Source organism: Eumetopias jubatus, unplaced genomic scaffold (assembly GCF_037043125.1).
Source record: "Eumetopias jubatus isolate StellerSeaLion01/CBP00866 unplaced genomic scaffold, mEumJub1_p1.0 scaffold_14, whole genome shotgun sequence".
Classification (NCBI taxonomy): Eukaryota; Metazoa; Chordata; class Mammalia; order Carnivora; family Otariidae; genus Eumetopias; species Eumetopias jubatus.
In genome coordinates this window covers 106,930,222-106,948,109 of record NW_028274820.1, presented here as the reverse complement: position 1 = coordinate 106,948,109, position 17,888 = coordinate 106,930,222, and the positions used below count along the sequence as shown (strand labels likewise).

The 17,888-nt window shown below is 42.6% G+C and overlaps 1 protein-coding gene across 2 annotated transcripts in view; it reads right to left on the bottom strand.

Annotated features, from left to right (window-relative positions):
- RNF32 (ring finger protein 32) overlaps nucleotides 1-12,684 on the bottom strand; it is a 45,958-nt gene extending 33,274 nt beyond the window's left edge. For both annotated transcript variants that reach the window (XM_028094670.1, XM_028094671.1), the window contains exons 1-3: nucleotides 12,670-12,684; nucleotides 11,459-11,723; nucleotides 7,703-7,845 (exon numbers count right to left, since the gene is read on the bottom strand). In XM_028094670.1, coding sequence (XP_027950471.1) covers nucleotides 7,703-7,845; nucleotides 11,459-11,723; nucleotides 12,670-12,684 — 423 coding nt within the window. The remainder of the gene's footprint in view (nucleotides 1-7,702; nucleotides 7,846-11,458; nucleotides 11,724-12,669) is intronic.
- Nucleotides 12,685-17,888: the final 5,204 nt, after the last annotated feature.

The window sequence follows — 17,888 nt, the reverse complement described above, 5'->3', positions numbered from 1 at the left end:
CTCATAGAATGAGTTTGGAAGTTTTCCTTCCATTTCTATTTTTTGGAACAATTTGAGAAGAACAGGTATTAATTCTTCTTTAAATGTTTGGTAGAATTCCCCTGGGAAGCCATCTGGCCCTGGATTTTTGTTTGTTGGGAGATTTTTGATTATTGATTCAATTCTTTGCTGGTTATGAGTCTGATTAAATTTTTTCTTTTTTTTTTTTTTTTAAAGATTTTGTTTATCTATTTGACAGAGAGAGACACAGTGAGAGAGGGAACACAAGCAGGGGGAGTGGTAGAGGGAGAAGCAGGCTTCCCGCGGAGCAGGAAGCCTGATGCGGGGCTCGATCCCAGGACCCTGGGATCATGACCCAAGCCAAACGCAGATGCTTAACGACTGAGGCACCCAGGCACCCCGAGTCTGTTTAAATTTTCTATTTCTTCCTGTTTCGGTTTTGGTAGTTTGTAGGTGTCTAGGGATTTGTTCGTTTCTTTCAGATTGCCCAGTGTTTTTGGCATATAATTTTTCATAATATTCTCTTAGGATTATTTGTATTTCTGTGGTGTTGGTTGTGATCTCTCCTCTTTCATTTATGATTTTGTTTATTTGGGGCCTTTCTCTTTCTTTTTGATAAATCTGGCTGGGGGGCAATATTTAGTTTTATTAATTCTTTCAAAAACCAGCTCTTAGTTTCATTGGTCTGCTGTTTGTTTCTAAAATCATTTATTTCTGCTCTGATCTTTATTATTTCTCTTCTTCTGCTGGTTATAGGCTTTATTTGCTGTTCCTTTTCTAGCTCCTTTAGGTGTAGGGTTAGGTTGTGTATTTGAGATTTTTCTTCTTCTTTTTTTTTAATTTAAATTTTACTTAGTTTACAGTGCTATATTCAGGGATTTATCACTTACATACAACACCCAGTGCTCATCACAAAAAGTGCCCTCCTTAATACCCTTCATCCATCTATCCCATCCCCCCACCCACCTCCCTCCATCAACCTTCAGTTTGTTCTCTATTGTTAAGAATCTTTTATGGTTTATTTCCCTCTTTCCCTTACTCCCCTTCCCATATGTTCATCTGTTTTCTTTCTTAAAGTCCACATATAAGTGAGATCATATGGTATTTGTCTTTCTCTGACTAGCATAATACAGTCTAGCTCTATCCACGTCATTGTGAATGGCAAGATTTCATTCTTTTTGATAACTGAGTAATACTCTGTGTATGTGTGTGTGTGTGTGTGTGTGTGTGTGTGTGTGTACATTTTCTTTATCCATTCATCAGTTGATGGGCATTTGGGCTCTCTCCATAGTTTGGCTATTGTTGATAATGCTGCTATAAACATTGGGGTGCTTGTACCCCTTCAAATCTGTGTTTTTGTATCCTTTGGATAAATACCTAGTAGAGCAATTGTTGGGTCATAGGGTAGTTCTATTTTTAACTCTTTTGAGGAACCTCCATACTGTTTTCCAGAGTGGCTGCACCAGTTTGCATTCCCACCAACAGTGCAAGAGGGTTCCCCTTTCTCCATATCCTCTCTAACACCTGTTGTTTCTTATGTTAATTTTAGCCATTCTCACAGGTGTGAGGTGGTATCTCATTGTGGTTTTGATTTGTTTCCCTGATGTTGAGTGATGTGGAGCACTTTTTCATGTGTCTGTTGGCCATTTGTATGTCTTCTTTGGAGAAATGTCTGTTCATGTCTTCTGCCCATTTCTTGACTGGATTATTTGGTTTTTGGGTGTTAAGTTTGCTAAGTTCTTCATAGATTTTGGATACTAACCTTTTATCCCATATATTGTTTGCAAATATCTTCTCCCATTCTGTAGGCTTTTAGTTTTGTTGATTTTTCCTTCACTGTGTAGAAAGAAGCTTTTTATCTTGATGAAGTGCCAATAATTCTTGCTTCTTGAGGTAGACCTGTATTGCAGTATACCTCCCTCTTAGGACTGCCTTTGCTACATCCCAAAGGTTTTGGACTGTAGTGTTTTCATTTTCATTTGCTTCTATGTACTTTTTAAATTTCTTTAATTTCCTGGTTAACTCATTCATTCTTCAGTGGGATATTCTTTAGCTTCCATGTATTTGTGGTCTTTCCAAATTTTTTCTTGTGGTTGACTTCAAGTTTCATAGTGTTCTGGTCTGAAAATATGCATGGTATGATCTCGATCTTTTTGTACTTGTTGAAGGCTGATTTGTGACCCAGTATGTGATCTATTCTGGAGAATGTTCCATGTGCACTTGAAAAGAATGTGTATTCTGCTGCTTTATGATGAAATGTTTTGAATATATCTTTTAAGTCCATCTGATCTAGTGTGTCATTCAAAGCCATTGTTTCCTTGTGGTTTGTCTGCTTAGATGATCTGTCCATTGCTGTAAGTGGGGTGTTAAAGTTGCCTACTCTTATGTTATTATCAATGAGTTTGTGTTTATTATTATTATTATTATTTACAAGAGAGTGTGTACGAGCGGGGCAGAGAAGGGCAGAGGGAGAGGGAGAGAGAGAATCCTAAGCAGGCTCAGTGTGGAGCCTGACGTGGGGCTCAATCTCATGATCCTGAGATCATGACCTGAACCGAAATCAAGAGTTGGATGCCTAACCAACTGAGCCACGCAGGTGCCCCTCTTTAAGTTTATTATTAACTGATTTATATATTTGGGTGCTCCTAAGTTGGGGGCATAAATATTTACCATTGTTAGATCTTGATGGGTAGACCCCTTAATTATGATATAATGCTCTTCTTCATTTCTTGTTATGGTCTTCATTTTATTTAATTTTATTTTTAAGATTTTATGTATTTATTTGAGAGAGAGAGAATGAGAGCCAGAGAGCACGAGAGGGAAGAGTGTCAGAGGGAGAAGCAGACTCCCTGCTGAGCAGGGAGCCCGATGTGGGACTCGATCCCAGGACTCCAGGATCATGACCTGAGCCGAAGGCAGTTGCTTAACCAACTGAGCCACCCAGGCGCCCATGGTCTTCATTTTAAAACTTAGTTTGTTTGGGGTGGCTTAGTCAGTGAAACATCTGCCTTTGGCTCAGTTCATGATCTCAGGGTCCTGGGATCGAGCCCCAAGTCAGGCTCCCTGCTCAGCGAGGAGTCTGCTTTTCCCTCTCCCCCTGGCCCCCCACCCCCCTGCTTGTGCACACACACTCTCTCTGTCTCAAATAAGTAAATAAGTGAATGAATGAATAAATAAAGAAGTTACTTTGTCTGATATAAGTATGGCTACTCTGGTTTTCTTTTGATATCCATTAGCATGATAGATGATTCTCTTTCCCCTCACTTTTAATCTGCAGGTCTAAAATGAGTCTCTTATAGGCAGCATATAGATGGATCTTGTTTTTTTTTTATCTGTTCTGATACCCTGTAGCTTTTGATTGGAGTATTTAGTCCATTTACATTCAGAGTGATTATTGAAAGATAGGAATTTATTGCCATTGTGTTACCTGTAGAGTTGGTGTTTCTGGTGACATCCTCTGGTCTTTTCTCCCCCCAAAGAGTCCCACTTAATATTTCTTGCAGGACTGGTCAATGGTCACAAATTCCTTTAGTTTTTGTTTGGGAAACTCTTTGTCTCTCCTTCCATTTTGAATGAGAGCCTTGCTGGGCAGAGTATCTTGGCTGCATATTTTTCCCATTCAGCATGTTGAATATTTTTTTCCACTCCTTTCTGGCCTGCCAAGTTTCTGTGGACAGATGTGCTGCGAACCTAATCTGTCTTCCCTTACAGGTTGAGGACTTTTCCCCCCTTGCTGCCTTCAGGATTGTTTCCTTGTCTGTGTATTTTGTGATTTAGATTATGATATGCCTTGGTGATGGCCAGCTTTTGTTGAATTTGATGGGAGTTCTCTGTGCTTCTTGGATTTTGATGTCTGTGTCCTTCCCCAGATTAGGGAAGTTTTCATCTGTAATTTGCTCACATAACCCTTCTGCCCCTTTATCTCTCTCTTCATTGTTCTGGGTCTCCTATGATATGAGTGTTTTTGCATTTTAAGAAGTCTCTAAGTTCCTTAAGTCTATCTTGGTGATCCATTTTCTTTTCAGCTTATTTTCCATAATTTTATCTTCTATATCACTGATTTGTTCCTCTACTTCATCCATCCTCATTTTATGACATCCATTTGGGTTTGCCTCTCAGTTATAGCATTTTACATTTCATCCTGACTAGATTTTAGTTCTTATATCTCTGCAGTAAGGGATTCCCTAGAGTCTTCTATGCTTTTTTCAAGCCCAACTAGTATCCTTATAATTGTTGCTTTAAATTATAGTTAGACATCTTACTTATATCTGTATTGATTAAATCCCTGGCCGTATTATCAACAATAGCCAAACTATGGGAAGAGCCCAAAATATCCACTGACTGATGAATGGATAAAGAAGATGTGGTATATATACACGAAGGAATATTACTCAGCCATCAAAAAGAATGAAGTCTTGCCATTCGCCATGACGTGGATGGAGTTAGAATGTATTACACAAAGTGAAAAAAGTCAGAGAAAGACAAATACCATATGATTTCACTCATATGTGGAATTTAAGAAAGAATACAGGTGAACATATGGGAGGGGGAAGGAAAAAAAGAGAGAGGGAAACAAACCGTAAGAGATGTTTAAAGATAGAGCACAAACTGAGGGTTGATGGAGGGATGTGGGTGGGGGATGGGCTAAATGGGGGATGGGCATTAAGGAGGGCTCTTGTCATATTGAGCACTGGGTGTTATATGTAAGTGATGAATCACTAAATTCTACTCCTGAAACCAATATTTCACTGTATGTTAACTACTAGAATTTAAATAAAAATTTGAGGAAAAAAATCACTGGCCATCAGTTCTACTTCCTGTTCTTTCTTTTGGGGTGAATTCCTCCATCTTATCATTTTGTGCAGAAAAAAAGAAAAACACAACTGGATCCTATGTGTGTTTTGGTCTACTTGTTAAAAGAAGCTAGACCTAAAAAAAAAATCTATATATAAAATATATACATAAAAATTTAAAAAGATAATAAAAAAGAATTGAAAAATAAGAGAAAAAAATAAAAAAAATAAAAAGGAAGCTAAATTCTATTTTCCTTAGAGCTTAATTAAGCTTTGCAGTACTCTATGATCAGTAGACTTGCTACCTGCAAGATGTTTGTGCTGGCCTTCTGGGGGAGGGGCTTGTTGCGCTATTCTCAGATGGAAGGCTCTAGTGGGAATGCACCTGCAGGGTGCGGGGGGGGGGGGGCGGGGCTTCCTGTAAGCAGCGCTAGTCTCCACTAGGTGGCGCTGTTTTGCTCCCTGGGTAGGATGAATATGGCGGCGCCCTGCTCTCTAGCCTTGGAGCTTAAAGTTACTGGCTCCCCCTCAGTCTTCACTGAGCCCTCACAGAAGGGCAATCAGTCACCCCTCTTGTGTTCCCAGATTCCCTCAGATCCCTGCCTTCACCCTGACTGTGTCTGAGCTTTTTTATCCCAGGCGGGACTGGGTTTTACAACTCCACAAATTCTAGGGATTCCTGTGGCTTTGGACCCACACTGTTCCTCCGGGGGCGGGGGGTCTCCCTTGCTTTTGCCATTTGCCTGGACCATGCGAGGAAAGTGGTTGCAGGACCACAGAGCAGTTCAGAGCTTATGGCGAAGTGGAGCAGAGAGCCGGCGCCCAGGCTCACTGCCTGCAACCAGAGTCCCAGCTCCTATGCCTGGAAAGAGTGAAGCATGTTGATGCCACCCGTTCTTCTTGCACCCTGGTCTGATCCTCAGACCACCCTACATCCACTCCTGGGTCCGCCCTGCTTAGCACCTGAGCACATTTAAGCCAGGCATGACCCCGGCGGTGGCAGACTCCTAAAACTTGAGATTTTGCACTCTCTGTGTATAATACCTTGCGGTAGTCCCATAAACATGGCTCCTTCCCCGCTGCAGTACCCACAGTTGTCTCTCTCCCAGATCAACTCTCTGCACTTCTACCTTCCAAAAGGTGGTTGCTTTTCTACTTACAGACTTTTGGTTTTGTTCTCGCAGTCCTCAGATTAATTTCTTGGGTGTTCAGAATGGTTTGATAGTTATCTAGCTGTGTTCAAGGTACAAGGTGATCTTGGGGACCCCCTCCTCTTCCTCCATCTTAACCCCTCAGGCATTATAGAATAATCTTTGAGTGTTTTATCAACAGATATTTGATGATCTGTACTGAATAACACTGTCCTTCCATGTATTTAAAATATACTTTTAAATGTCCATAAATGTTTGTTATTTAAGGCAAACATTCTCTGAGATAAAAACAAATGATTAAGTGGTGGTAAATACATTAAAAATGTCCTAGAAGTTGGGATTAGACTCCAGCTGACCTTGAGAACACTTCCTGAGTCACCCTGCTGCGGATCAACTGACTTATTTCCTCATCTGTTAAATGGGTATAATGCCTCCATCAGCGATGCACAAGAATTACTGAAGTCCTCTGAAATAATTAAATGATGGGGAAATGCCAACTATTGTGTTTAACGAAGGAAAAACCTAAACACGAGGACAATAACTAACTAAAAATGCAAAATAAACACAAGCGTCTATATCTACTAACCAAACAAAAATAAGAATTTAGTGAGAAATTTATAAAAAACAGAATGGAAGAAATGGTGGGCGTGATGCGTCCTGATTCCCCTGCTGCCCCACTTAAGATATTCAGTGTAAGTTTTCATTCTTCATACAACAGGCTAAATATTTATAGCATAATTAAAAAAGAGGTTGCTGGGCCAGAAAGACTCCTTGTGGTTCTATTAACTCTTGCTACACTAAAATACTAAATTATCCTGGATGATAATTTTGCGGTTTAAGGGCTAAAATTTTTCCAAAATACCCAGCTTTCATATGCGTAAGATTAGGTCTTGATAGAGAACTGGAATACAATAAGTGTGTTTAAAATAACTTGTGAATTCAAATTAGTGAAGAACAAACGTTTTATGACTGTGAACTAACTTGTTAATGATGAAACTCATTAAAACAAATTAAGTTTGAGAGTTAAGTGCCAGGTAGCGAGTAAAGCCCGAGGTTCCCAGGCTATGAATTTTAGGCCTGCTTTGACTCTATTTGCTGTATTTTTCCAGCAAACGTCTGAGTGCCTGCTCTGTAGGAAGCACAATGCTGCACACATGGGAAACTGTTGTACAGTGGCCACTAGCATAAAACAAAACAAAATTCTAGCAGTGGAAGCGTCCCTAACTGTCAGAAGATTACAGTAGATTAGGCAGACATACTATGTACAGAAAAACCTATGACCCAGATTGACTGCATATCATCAACCTTATGTGGTAAAGTTTCGTGAATAAAGATTATTAAAAGATTTTTCTTAAAAGATTCTTACATAAATTCTTTGGATATTCAAGCCTAGTTTTTCTTTTCTTTTATGATTTCAATTCATAAAACACTTAAAATTTCCATTTGCTTTCATTCTTCCTGCACTGGGCTCCTTCTAGCAGCATCTCCAGTTGCTCCTCAGCTATTTCCAGCCAGTGGAATGGGAGCATTCCTTTTGTATGAACTTTGTACTTGAGAATATCATTCAGTAAATAAACAAAACTGTTTAATAAGGGTGTTTAGCTCTTTCTCACACACACACTTTAATTAATGGAAAAGAAACTATAAAGGTATTTGAGGTCACGTAGGCGGAAGAAACTAGAAAAATGAAGCCTGGGATCTTAGGCTCCAGCTCAGTCTAGTCCCCAAGCCAGCTTATCTGATCTTCAGGCTACACACCTGGGGGCGAAGTTCAAATTCTTCTTTGCATATTGGGCATGGCTGCACAGAGTCCCCTTGCCGGATGGATCTTTGTTTTACATTTTCCCATTCATCTGAGGATAGTGGCGGTGGGGGAGGTTCAAACAGGCCCAGCTTCTGTGCTACAGTTAAAACAATACGAAATAGAAGTTGCAATATATTTAGGGTATAGTACTCATATATAGTTTAATGACATTATTTTGTAAACAAATCTGAAAGCAAAACATACCACATACTTCCACCATATGTGGAATACTGCTCTTCCATGGTGCATAGACGTCAACAGTAATAATACCTTCCATTTGTGTTTACGCTTTTATTTATGAAGAATTGCCTTCCCCTATTTCATGTTCACAATATTCTCTATAGTAGGCAGGACTGCTATCCAATTTTTAGGAAGAAAAGTTGAAGAATACTAGGTTTTCACATGTATTGGCCAAATGTCCTCACTTTTCACCAAATTTATCTTTCAGTCTTCAGTGTTGTCTTCTTCCAGTTTAGCTCTTTCTCTTTCTTTCTTTTTTTTTTTTGCCACCAGTGACCTTCACAGAATGCGTATCAATCAGGTTCTTCCCTTGCTAAAAATTCTTAGGGTGTATAATTATTGTCAGGACCAATTCCTTACCTCAGCAATATTTGAGAGCTCACCGTGTGTCCCCTCGGGATCAAACATGGAGCTCGCGTCCCAGTGGGAGCTGCTGCAGCTGGGGCACAGTGCTGGCAGGGGCAATGAGCACCAGCGTCCACCCCCAAACCACCTCCAAATGAGGGAATGGGTGAAGTGTCACCCTGTGGGCTTCCTTTGGATAGAAAGTGAAGTGTTATGTCTACAAAACAAGAACAGGAAGCTGTATCAGGAACGTTCAAAAAAGAGCTCTTCAAAATCAAAATCTTATAGTCAACTCAAAGACTGGAAGAGGAAGTTACAGTAATCCCGTAGAAAGTAGGAAGATGAGATAAAGTAGAAGACGGAAGATATGAAAACTAAAGGACCAGTCTAGGAGGCCTGACATCTGACATCTTTTCTTTTCCATAAAGAGAACAGAAAATCAAGAATAAAGATCTTAAAATAGCCTAAAACACTTCCCAGGAGAGGATGTGAGTTTCTAGTTTGAGAGGCCCCAGGAGGGCCCAGAACGAAGGATTCACACCACATCCCGCCATGAAACGTCACAGGTGTAGGCACGAAAAGCAGATCTCAAAGTTTGGTGAGAGAGACAGAAAGACAAGTCTCCAAAAGGGTCGGGAGTCAGAATTACATCGGACTTAGCTCCAGCAACACAGACATGAGAAGGCAAACCTTTCAGAATTCTGAGAAGGACTCCCATATTGAAAATCTTTATTAGCAAACAACGGACTGTGAGAGAATAAAGATTTCTTTGTGTCTGTAAGCTTGTCCACTGATCTCTTAGGCACTCTTTCCCAGGAAGCTGCTGGAGGAGCAGCTTCACCCCAATGAGGGTAAAAACTAAGAAGGAGAAGCTGTGCCATCAGAGGATCCAATGCAAGAGAATGAAGGGAATCAGCCCACAGGTGATGCCGAGAAGACATCCCAGGCTGACGGCTCTGCACCAGCCCCACAGAACAACTGGTACATATGGGAGCAGAGTAATGGAAGGTTTCAGAAGGAATGTCTCCACAGAGATAAAATCAGAAGATCACCACTGTATTTTAGTGGATGGAAAGAATATACTTCTGAGATTTTGGGGAATGAATTTTGGGTCTTTTCCTGCCAGTTATTAAGACATATTACAAAACTATTTTGGATTAAAACAGTAAAATCCTGACATAGTAACAGATCATACCCCAAATCATACATCCTGACTCTTCCTCCCTCTCTTGTATGAGCATGGAAAACTTGGCAAAGGCAAAAGATAGGTAGATAGTTGTTTGAGGGAAGAATCTAATGTAAATTTTTATATCAACTGATTTTGCCAGTGCTATATGCAAAATAAACTGTGATGAGGTCTAAATGTGAAAGGCAAAAATGTAAAGGTAAATAAAGAAAATGTGGGAAAATCTTTGTGATCTCAGAATGGGTAAGGATTTCTTGAATCACCCAAAGCATAAACAATAAAGAGAAAAACTGATGGATTTAATAGTAATCAGAATGAACATTTTATTCAATATAAAATAACACATAAAATTCAAAGACGGTGCCAGACTGAGAGATCTTCTCAGCGGCTACATCAATTAATATGTAGAGAACATAAAAAACTCCAGAAAATCAGCGAGACCCAAGTACAATATGATGTATAGATAATAATGAAGAGCATATGGTTCAACACGTATTGGTAACTAAAACCTGTAATAGTAAAAAATTTCTTTTTTATAAAGAGCTACTGGAAGAATAACTCATTTACTCTCCTTTTTAACCTTACTTATTTTCCAAATTGGGAAGTCCTTCCTGATGTCTAATTTAAACCTTTCCTGCTAAACTTACTATGATGATCATCTAGTTGATCATCTCCATAAATTATATATGTCCAAGATATTCACTACCTGACTGTATAACATCATTCCAAGCCTCTGCCCATTCTTGAGCTGTGCCATTTCCTAGAATGCAAGTGTCACTGTCTGTAGTAATGAAGTAATGAGTTGTCCCTTGGCCTTGCTCCCCCTACACCATGGAGCTGAGTCCGCAGGCTTCCCGGCGCCTCCTCCATCCATCACACTTGCGCAAGGGCACAACGCCCCCAGACAAACCTAGTTTCCATGCCCAGCATCGTTTAAAAATCTTTTCTATTTCTAAATTTACAGTTTAAAATAATGTGAGACTTGCAAAAGGTTGTAAAGCCAGTATAAAGAATCCTCATGTGCCTTTTACCCAGTTTCCCCAAATGTTAATATTTTCATAACCCTAGTTCAATGATCAAAACGAGGAAATTAACGTTGATCTAACACTGCCAATTAATCTGTATTCCTTACTGGGTTTCGTTCTTGTGTCACTGAAGTCCTTTTTTTGGACCCAGATTACACATAACACTCAGTTGTCATGTCCCCTTCATGTCTTATTATCTGGGGCAGCTTCTCTCTCTTCATTTGCTTTTCTTGACACTTTTGAAGAGTACTGGCCAGGAAGTGTGTAGACTGTCCATCAATTTGGGTGGGTCTGATGTTTCCTCGTGATTAAATTCAGATATGCATTGTGTCAAGAATACCCTGGAGGGGATGCTGCGCCTTTCTCAGCGCCTGGGATCGGGGCCATGTCGGCGTGCGCCCCTTTGGTGACGGCACTTGGGTCACGTGGTCAGGGTGCCGCTGGCACGGTGTCACCAGCAGGGGGCGGCTGGGCTTCCTGCTTCCCGGTGTGGTGTGTGGGCGCCGTGGGGCCGTGCGCACACCCCGCCTCAGCATCGTCCGATGCATGTCCTTACTGTGCTGTTGGCCGGGGGGTGGTTTTTCTCTTTCTGGCCCCTGTCTATCTATTTATTAGCTGTCATTCTACTGTAAGAAAGAGCTCTTTCTTTTCCGTTACTGACTGACTGGTTGACTTCCACCATGTGGATTAGTGGATAGTGACGGTATTCTACTATTTTTATTTATTCTATGTAGTACTGTCTTTGTTTTCTTGCTCGTATTGCCCTCATCATCATTTTTAAACTTTAGTACATACGTTCTTTCTGTAAGATTATAAGTTAGAATCATTTCTGTTCCAGAAAAAATTATACTATTAATCTCAACTAGATTCCTTAGCTCTAATGAGCCAAAATATGAATGACAAGATTAACTTACCTAAAGTTAATGGTGGTGGTCTTGGATCAAGAACATATTCTTTTTCTGGATCTTCCACTCTAGGGCCTTGTATAGTTTTTTTAAGTCCAGTATCTATTACTGCTTTTGTATTTCTTTTTAGAGATTTGGATCTGTTCTCTCTCTTTTGTACCTTTGTCTTAGAATGTTCTGCTATTGAAAGATTTCGAAGTTGAAGATCATGTAAAATGTGATCTTGTAAAGCAACTGCAGTGACTGCTAAGTTATCTTGTTTAGATGAATGACCCTAAAAAGTAGGAAAAAAACCTTATCTATGGAACATTATGTTATATATCATTTGGAAGAAAACTTAGGCTTTAATACTCAATCCAGGTGGCATACTAGACCAAATCTAATAGTGAAGAATGCTTGACTCACGTTACATAAGTGCGGGAAAGCCCAGTCTCGTCATTTATGTTGGTGATAGGACTATCTTTTCATTTAATTACTAAGGTCTTAAATATAATATGAATTAATTCATTAGGACCTATAAAAGCTGTGCATGCCTGAACACATTCTGTTTCACTACAATTAATTAGACTCTAGGCAAAATCTTGCTTCTGTAATATGAAAGGGAATCTTGCATTTAAGTATGTGCTTTTTTGGAGAAAACTTAACACGGAACAAAACTGCTGGGCACCTATGACATGCTTGTAGTTGGTACTATGGCAGATAGTTCCTCATTGGATCGAGACTTGCAACTATATTTGTATACTTTCAAACAGCTGGATTAAATTATAGTCATGAGTAAAACAGTGTTTTATTTTTAAAAAAATCTTAAATTTAAATTCAATTAATTAGCACATAATGTGTCATTAGTTTCAGAGGTGGAGGTCAGTGATCCATCGGTCTTATAGAATACTCAGTGCTCATTACATCATGTGCCCTCCTTAATGTCCATCACCCAGTTACCCCACCCCGCCTCCCCACCAGCAACCCTGTTTATTTATTATGATTAAGAGTCTCTTACGGTTTGTCTCCCTCTCTGATTTCGTCTTGTTTTATTTTTCCCTCCCTTCCCCTCTGATCCTGTTTTGTTTCTTAAATTCCACATATGAGTGAAATCATATGATAACTGACTTTCTCTGATTGACTTATTCTGCTTAGCATAATCCCCTCCAGTTCCATCCACGTCATTGCAGATGGCAAGATTTCATTTAAAACTGTGTTTGTTTTAAAACAAGATTCTGTACCTTGTTTTTTGACATGCTGAGTCAGGCAAACTTGCTACTTGGGTATATCAAGTTATATCATCATATCACATTCCTTTAATTCTTCCACTGTAAAAACATAATCAACAGAAAGTCAAAGTTAGAGTGTATGTAAACATCTCTTATAAAGTCTAGAGGGAAGTTATGTTTGAGAGTCTGATTGATATGGGAATGCCTACCAGAGCACAGCACTAAGCTACGCACTGTGATTCTGGCGGGATTCAAGCCAGTCATGACTGATGGGGCCCTGCCCTCGAATCTCCAGTTAGCTGGAGGGAGCATATGAATTTGAATGAGAACAGTCCATCGCTCAATATAATATTATACATAAGTATGACAAAATTTGAGACTGAAAAGATCAGAGAATAGTAAGTGAAATCTTTTTTTTTTTTTTTTAAGATTTTATTTATTTGAGAGAGAGAGCGTGCACAGAGGGAGAGGGAGAAGCAGACAACTTGCTGAGCAAGGAGCCCAATGCAGGACTCCATCCCAGGACCCTGTGATCATGACCTGAGTCGAAGGCAGACGCTGAACCAACTGAGCCACCCGGGCAGACCAGTAAGTGAAATACCTCTTAAAGAGAGAACATTTAAACTGGGATTTGCAGGACAGAGAAGAGGGAAGTGAACAAACCACACTACAGGTACCAGAGGACAAAGGCACTCAGGAACTCGGCATACGGTTATTATTTAGGAGGGAAAGGGAGCGACGTCTATACTGGGATGCATGGGGAGCACTGGCTGCCTGCAGTATGTCCAGAACATAGAGGGACAGAATGTCAGGGGCAAGCCTGCCTTCCAGTCTTGCTCTACCTGTGTGCTGGCGACCTGCTGACTATCTGACTTCCAGCTGCCTCACCTTGAAACAGGTGTAGTCACGCTCCTTGCAGGGTTATGTTTATGAGGTCACCTTTCTAAAGTATCCGAATGGGCCCTTTCATGCAGAAGATACTCTGTAAATGGTTATTTTGCTTCAATTCCATCTGAAACTGGTGGAAGAATTTGAATTGGTCCTTTCAGTTTTTAGGCAAGGGTACAGTTTCTGAAGACAGGGTCCAAAATACACAGAATGGGGAGAAACAGTAAGTTATTAATCTAGGAAATGGGGCCTAATTTTAAGACTAGAAAGGAATTAATCCAAAATGCGTATCTAAGGATCAACACCTGCATTCAATTAGCGCAGAGGGTAGAAGTGGGGATGTGGAAACCTGGAGCTGTGAGGTCTCCAGGGCTCAGGGACTGCGAAGCCGCTTTAAGAAACTAGAGAGTAGTGCTGGCTTCCGCTTCTGGCCTCAAGGTGCACGACAGAAGCTTCTGTCCAGTGTTTCATCAGGACACTGGAGACTGCAGAAATGGTACAAGGTATTTAAAATGCTGTAGATCCCTTCCAGAATCTTCTACTTTCAAAACGCCTAGCCCCTGGCAGAATAGAGTTTACATCACACTGAGAACTCGGTAATAGTCGCAGCTATCTACACTTGAGGGTCTCTACTGTGAGCTTTTGAAAGCTTTGCCCCTTCTACGTCCCGTAGTGTCATTACAGTTCAGGTTTGGGACCCATCAGATACTTAGTCCAAATCCAGAGATTAGTGATTCCTTCAAGATTACAGCACTGGTCTGCAGCAGTGGCGGGGTCGGAACCTTAATCCTGTCGCGTCTGAAGAGCCACCATTAACGGGAATGTTCTTTCTTGGTCAACGGCATCACTAACTGGTAACAGCACTGACGCCCCCGGCGCCCAAGCCCTCAGTTGCCGCCCCGTCGCAGTGGCCGTGCGCTAACGAGGGGCACGCACTGGGCAGCGGCGCCCGCTGCCGGCTACCGCGCTGAGCCGCGGGTTCCCTGTCTGCACGAGCCTGCCCCGAGCGGGCGGCGCTCCCGGGTTCCGACGCTCCCTGGGAGCCCCCTACCTTCGGGCGCGGCTCCCGTCCAGGGACGGGCGCCGTCCCCGCGTCCAGACACCGTCCCCGCTTCGGGGGCCCTTCCGAGAGCGGTCACGACGAAGCCCGCGGTGCTGGGGACCGAGGACCTGGGCTGCCCGGCAGGGTCCCCGCGGCCCCTCCCGCCCCGCTCGCTCGGGCGGCACCTGTGCCAGGCACCGACCCCCGCCCCCGGCCTCGGCGCCGCTCGCCGTTGCCCAGCAACCGGGCACGCATGCTCAACGGCCCCGCTCCGCCCCGCGCAAGGCGCCGAGTTCGGGGCCACGGCGCGCGCGTGCTCTGCGGCGCGGCCCCGCGCACGGCCATACCGCGCATGCTCGGCGGCTCTGCCCTGCGCACTCGACGGACCTGTCCGTGGCCGGCTCGGCGCTGCCACAGCGCGCACGCTCGCCGGCCCGGCCCCGCCCCGCGCACGTGCGCACCGCGCAGGCTCGCGGTGCGTGCGTCCGCGCCCGCGACGGACTCCCCTGAGCTGCGGGCGCTTGGGGTTTCAGCACGTTCGACAGGCTCTCAGCCACGTTCGCTCAGATGTCTCTCCCGTGCGCCCAGTTACCTCTGTGTCCGTTCTGGATACGTGTGCACCTGTCAGCTCACCGATGCTCAGTTCATTCCTACTTCGTCTCCCTCTGCTTTCGGGGGAGACCTGTGTAGCCGTGCCCTCCAGCGCCCGCCTTGCGGGGCGCCTCCTCCCGCGCAGGTGCCCTGCCTGCGCCCGCTGTCATTTCTGGTTGCTTCCCTGCATTCTCTGTGTTCTCTTACTTCTTTGGGTGCCGGGCCATTTTGGATTAGACGCCCAGACGCAAATTTTACATTATTGGGTGCTGGCTTTTTCATGTTCCTTGGAGTGACTTTGAGCTTTGTGTGTGAAGCTCAGAGTGAGCCACGTGGGAGCAGTGGGTCGACTCAAGCGCCACGGGGTCCCCACGACCTGAGCAAACTGTTGGGCCCTTTCCAGGGGACCTCGCGTGGGCTCCGACAGGTGCTCTGTGCCCCACACGCTGCGGCCAGCGGACCAACCTGGCTGGAGACCCCGGGCCCTTCCTCCCAGGCCTCGCCCCTGATGCCCTGTGGGGCCTCCTGCAGGTCTTACTTCTGTGCCTGCAGATCCACTGTTGGCCCTGTTCCGGTTGCGGCCTGGAAACTCCTGGCTCACTCGGTTTCCCTTTGCTTAAGGATAAGAGTCACGTGCCCCAGAACCATTGTTTCAAAGATTTTGTCTGATCTTTTAGTTGTTTGAGATAAGAGCTTAAATCTGGTTCCTAAAATTCCGTCATGGCCCGAAGCAGAAATCAGTAAAGTTCCTTTTTTTTTTTATGACGGTGACTCAGTTGTGTTATTTAAACTTTGGACTTTTATTGAAATGAAGTTCGGCTGAAAGTATAAAGAAAACATACAAAATGCAAATAGTCCTCTCTTTTTTTCTTTTTTTACTTCTCTGAAAGCAGGTCTAAAGAAGTTACCAACTAAGTTGATTAGAAACTGGTCATTTATCATTAAAAGACCTGAAGGTTAAAATGTTTGACATGACTTTGGAATAAATAGTATTCTCCTGTGAAACAAGATAATTTGAAGCTCCACTTCAAATAATTATTTTCTTAGTAGAATTAAATTTTCTAAGCGACCACTCCTGTTTGGAAGTTTTTAAAAAAACACTAAGAACAAGCTAATTTTTTAAATAAGCCGAATTAAATTCATAATTAAGTTAATTTTAAATTATTTAAACTTTTCTAACAAATATTGTAATCTTGATTTATGTTTCAGTGGTGATGGGTCTAGAACACAAGTAGGGGTCTCTCTGTGATCCAGAGAGTTTTTCATTCCGTGACTGAGTGTTAGGACTATGCGGAGGACAGGGTGGGAAAGCTTTGGGTTTAGGTAGGTGGACCTGAGTTCAGATCTAGACTGACCTTTTAGGGGTCTGAATTTGGCAAGTTACTTCATTTTCTGAAACTGGGTCCCTTCTACATAAGGGGGACATTTGCTACTTCTCCGGTCAGCATCTGCCAGCACTTCAGCAGCAGCCCTGGGGATTCGTCAGTCCCAGGATGGAACATATGACCAGCCTGAGCTAGTCAGAGAATCAGTGTCCTGGCCACAGTGACGTAGCTGGCATGGGCATATGACCTAGCTGGGCCAGTCACGTGGACTCAGTATTTTTGTGGGAGCAACTGGAAAATTCTTTTAATTCTTCCTACTGACGTAGAAACAAGAGAAGACATGAAACTGCAGCTGGGACAGCTGTTGTGTCACCTGAACGTGAGAGCGGGTGCTGGGGCGCCATCCCGTGAACCAAGTGGATCACACAGGAAAACCCCACAGACCGAGATGGGGTCCAAGCCCCGGCAACATAGCTGGTGCTGCAAAGCCAGCCCTCCTCAGTGATTTTACTTACCCGAGTGAGTAGGTTTCCTGTATGCTTCAGCCAGTTTGGGTCTGGTTTTCCGTTACTTGTAGCAGGAATAATTTGGATGATAAGCGGGTGTACTGTTAACCACCTTAATCCTGTGGTTAGATTAGAAACCGTCTTAAGTGTATGAAGTACTTAGTATAGTGCCTGCTAATCTCCATGTCCATTTTAAGGTATCTTTCTTGAACTCCGTAAAGTTCTAAGAAAAATCCCCATTAAAAATTTCTCCCCTCCATCTGAGTGTTTAAAAAAAGCACAACAGTTTTACTACCGACATGTTTTCTACCCAAAAGAAATTGGTCTTTCTTGTTAGCTACACAGAATATTTCTCTGCAGGCTTTTGCTTGGAAATTTAACCTTGTAATTATGACTTTGTAATTCTTGACAAAATCATAGCTGACATGGTTGGTGTTTAAAGAAGATGCCCATTGGCGTAGTCTCCACTAGACGCCTACATGGATGAGAATGGTTCTGTTGGTTCAACATCCTCCTCTCTCCTATTTAATATCTCAGTGCTCTCACATTTCTTCTTTGCAATCCACAAAATACTCTTAATCCTATCCAGTGCATATTCTATTCCTGCCTCTTAACCCAGTCCTTGACACTGAAAATAAATGTAAGGAGCAGCAGTCTGTGGCACAGAGTCCATCTTCTTCCTTAATATAGCTTTCAAGTTTAATTGTCACTGAAAACACATTTCCTTCAATTTATTTCTTAGTCTTTGGTATTGTCTTTAATTTTCTACCAACACTTCTAGATTTATTACTGATTTCTATTCATAAACTTGCTTCCACCCTAGTGCTTCCTTTTTTTTCCCCCCTCAAATAACTCAAGTCCTTTTCTGTATTTTGTGGT